General features: G+C 52.4%; 1 protein-coding gene across 1 annotated transcript in view; it reads right to left on the reverse strand.

Annotated features, from left to right (window-relative positions):
• SLC46A1 (solute carrier family 46 member 1) overlaps nucleotides 1–466 on the reverse strand; it is a 6,334-nt gene extending 5,868 nt beyond the window's left edge. The window contains exon 1 of the mRNA XM_006924999.3: nucleotides 186–466. Coding sequence (XP_006925061.2) covers nucleotides 186–413 — 228 coding nt within the window. The 5' untranslated portion in view covers nucleotides 414–466. The remainder of the gene's footprint in view (nucleotides 1–185) is intronic.
• Between the last annotated feature and the right edge of the window lie 2,094 nt (nucleotides 467–2,560).

The following is a 2,560-nucleotide window of genomic DNA, read 5'->3' on the forward strand; positions in this document are numbered from 1 at the left end:
CTCAAGGCAAAGAAACTTACGCAGCCTACATACTGCACTTCTCGGTCAGGCCCATCACCCAGTATCCATAACCCCCTCGGCAGCCCCCACCTTCACACTGGACCCGCTCCCTCAGTCGCCCTCACGCTCTAGCTAAGGGTCCGCCCCCTGCCACGCTCCTCGCTTCTCCCCGTCGCCGCCGCTACCTGCACGGTGGGGTTCACGGTGTGGTTGCTGCAACCACCGCGGTCGTGGGTGCCATTGTAGCCGAGGTCGGCGCTGAAGCGGTACCACAGGTACTGCGTGGTGACCGGGCCCTGCAGGACCAAGGCAAAGTTGGCAAAGAAGATGAGCGGCTCCACCGGGCCGCGGCACAGCACGTCAGCCACTGCTCGGACTCTGGGCTCTCGCGAAGGGCTCGCTCTCCCCTCCATGCGCGTGCACGTTAGGGCCGGTTCAGAGAAAGACGGCGAGTTTTTCTGCGCCTGCGCCCGGCGCTCGTTTTTAAAAGGCGACGGGGCGGGACCAGAGCCTCGTCGCTCCATCACCCTCGCCCCGCCCCATCTGGGCTGGAGAGGGCGGCCAAGGGAAGGGGCCTCGCGCGCGGCCCAACTCACAGGTTGACCTCACCTGCAAACCGTGCTAGCTAGAATACAGCCCGGGAGCCCTCCTTCCCAGGTCGAAAAACACTCATAAAATAACAAGGATATCAGTACTTAACATTAAATTGATCGTTCATTGTGTGCTGGGCACTGTACCAAACTCTGCGTGCAATCATCTCCCAACAACCTTATAGGCTAGCCACTATTAATGATCCCAATCTGAGATGAGGGAACAGGACATCAGGCCCTTAAAGCCCAGCTGGAAAAACACATGACTTCTGATGCCTGTGCTGATGTTCTGCACTGTAACTCAGAGTGGTTAAGAGTGCAGCCTCGAGCTTTATTTACTGCCTCGGTTCCATGAGATAGGCTCTACTACTATCTTGGACATACCGCTTACCTCCTTGTGCCCCAGTTTCGTCATCTTTAAAATGAGGGTGCTAATAGAACCTGCCTCAAAGAGTTGCGGTGGAAGAACGGTGTCTGCTACATTTTAAGTGCTGCTGTTGTTACTCACAGGCTGTCACTTGCTCTGCTCCTGCCCCAGGATCTTTTCCCAGGAAACTAGTCTTGTTTCTGGGGCTAGGACCTGGCTCTGCGGCGCCCTTGGAAGGGCAGAGGAGGGAGAGGAGTTTAGGATGGAGGACGTTGGAGGTTGTCGGGTGTGCCTCTATGCTCCTGAGTGCTCCTGCTATAGGAATTGGGTCAGAAGACAGACCTTCTGTCTGTGCCTGTTTTATTGCCTATAAAAGGGAAGAGCATTACCTGCTTTTCTCACTATCTACTCATTCACTGCAGTTATTGAGCACCCCTTAAGTGTCAGGTAGCATGCTGAGGAACTTCTGGAAACACAGCAGTGAAGAAAACAGACAAAGCCTTTACCAGTCCCTGTAGTTTCTAGACTAGTAAGGGAGAGAAACATCAAAAAATCCTACTAATCTACATAAGATTTCAACTGTGGCGAGTGTTTTAAAGAGAGGAGTCGTGGGACTCTAAGTGTGCTAATTCAGTGGCCTGTGTTAGCCTGGTCTGCGAGGAGCAGAATCAGGAAAAGACCGCCTTCCCTGACAAAGGGGCAACTGAATGGATTTCTGGAGGCAGGCCCTGTGCCATGACTCACTGACCTGATTCTTAGGGTAGTGGGGGCACCATTCTGACTGTGTGGGGGCTTGTTGCTGGCTTTTCGACAATTCCCCACATCCCCTGAACCAGAAAGAGTCCCAGGCTCAGAATAAGTAGATGCTGGCTATTTACCGATAGCCTGAATGTCGGCCACACCCGCACGCTATCACTGCCACCCTGTGGTCTTCCTAGAGATAGGAAATTCCACGTTAAGCATCAAGAGACCCTGGGATGGCTCTCTCCCCTACCTACCACCTACACAAAAACCTGGCCCAGTTAGGTCAGCTATAGTGAGGGAGGCATACCTGGCTGAAATCTTAGAAATATTTACTAGATAAAGAACTGAGACTGAGAGACATAAGGCCAAGGTCCATCAGCTGGGAATGGGACAGGGTGTAGTTCATCCCAGAGCTGGAGCCTGTGATGCCCACTAGACTAGATGCCTCTTCTAATTCCTTTAAATCCTAGCTATGATCAGGTCACTGCTCTGCTCAAATCCAGCCACTAGTTTCCATTTCATTCAGTCAAAGCCAAGTCATTATGAGGGCCCCAAGACCATTTGCCCTCTCATACCCTTTTCCCTACTCCATTCCTCCTGCTCCCTTTGCTCTAGCCACTCTGGCCTCTTTGCCCCCCTCCCCCACCAACTAATCCAACAAGTTTCCTGCCTCAAGATCTTTGCAGGAATGTTGTTCCCTCTCATTGGAATGCTCTCTCTCAGATATCCACCTGATTGGCTCCCTTACTTCCTTCAGGTCTCTGCTAAAATATTACTTGACTCCTATATATAATAGCAACTCCCCTCCCCCATCTCCCAGCACTCCCTAACCCCTTACCTCTATTTATTTTCTTCCATG

The sequence above is a fragment of the Pteropus alecto genome, unplaced genomic scaffold, assembly GCF_000325575.1.
Source record: "Pteropus alecto unplaced genomic scaffold, ASM32557v1 scaffold98, whole genome shotgun sequence".
Classification (NCBI taxonomy): Eukaryota; Metazoa; Chordata; class Mammalia; order Chiroptera; family Pteropodidae; genus Pteropus; species Pteropus alecto.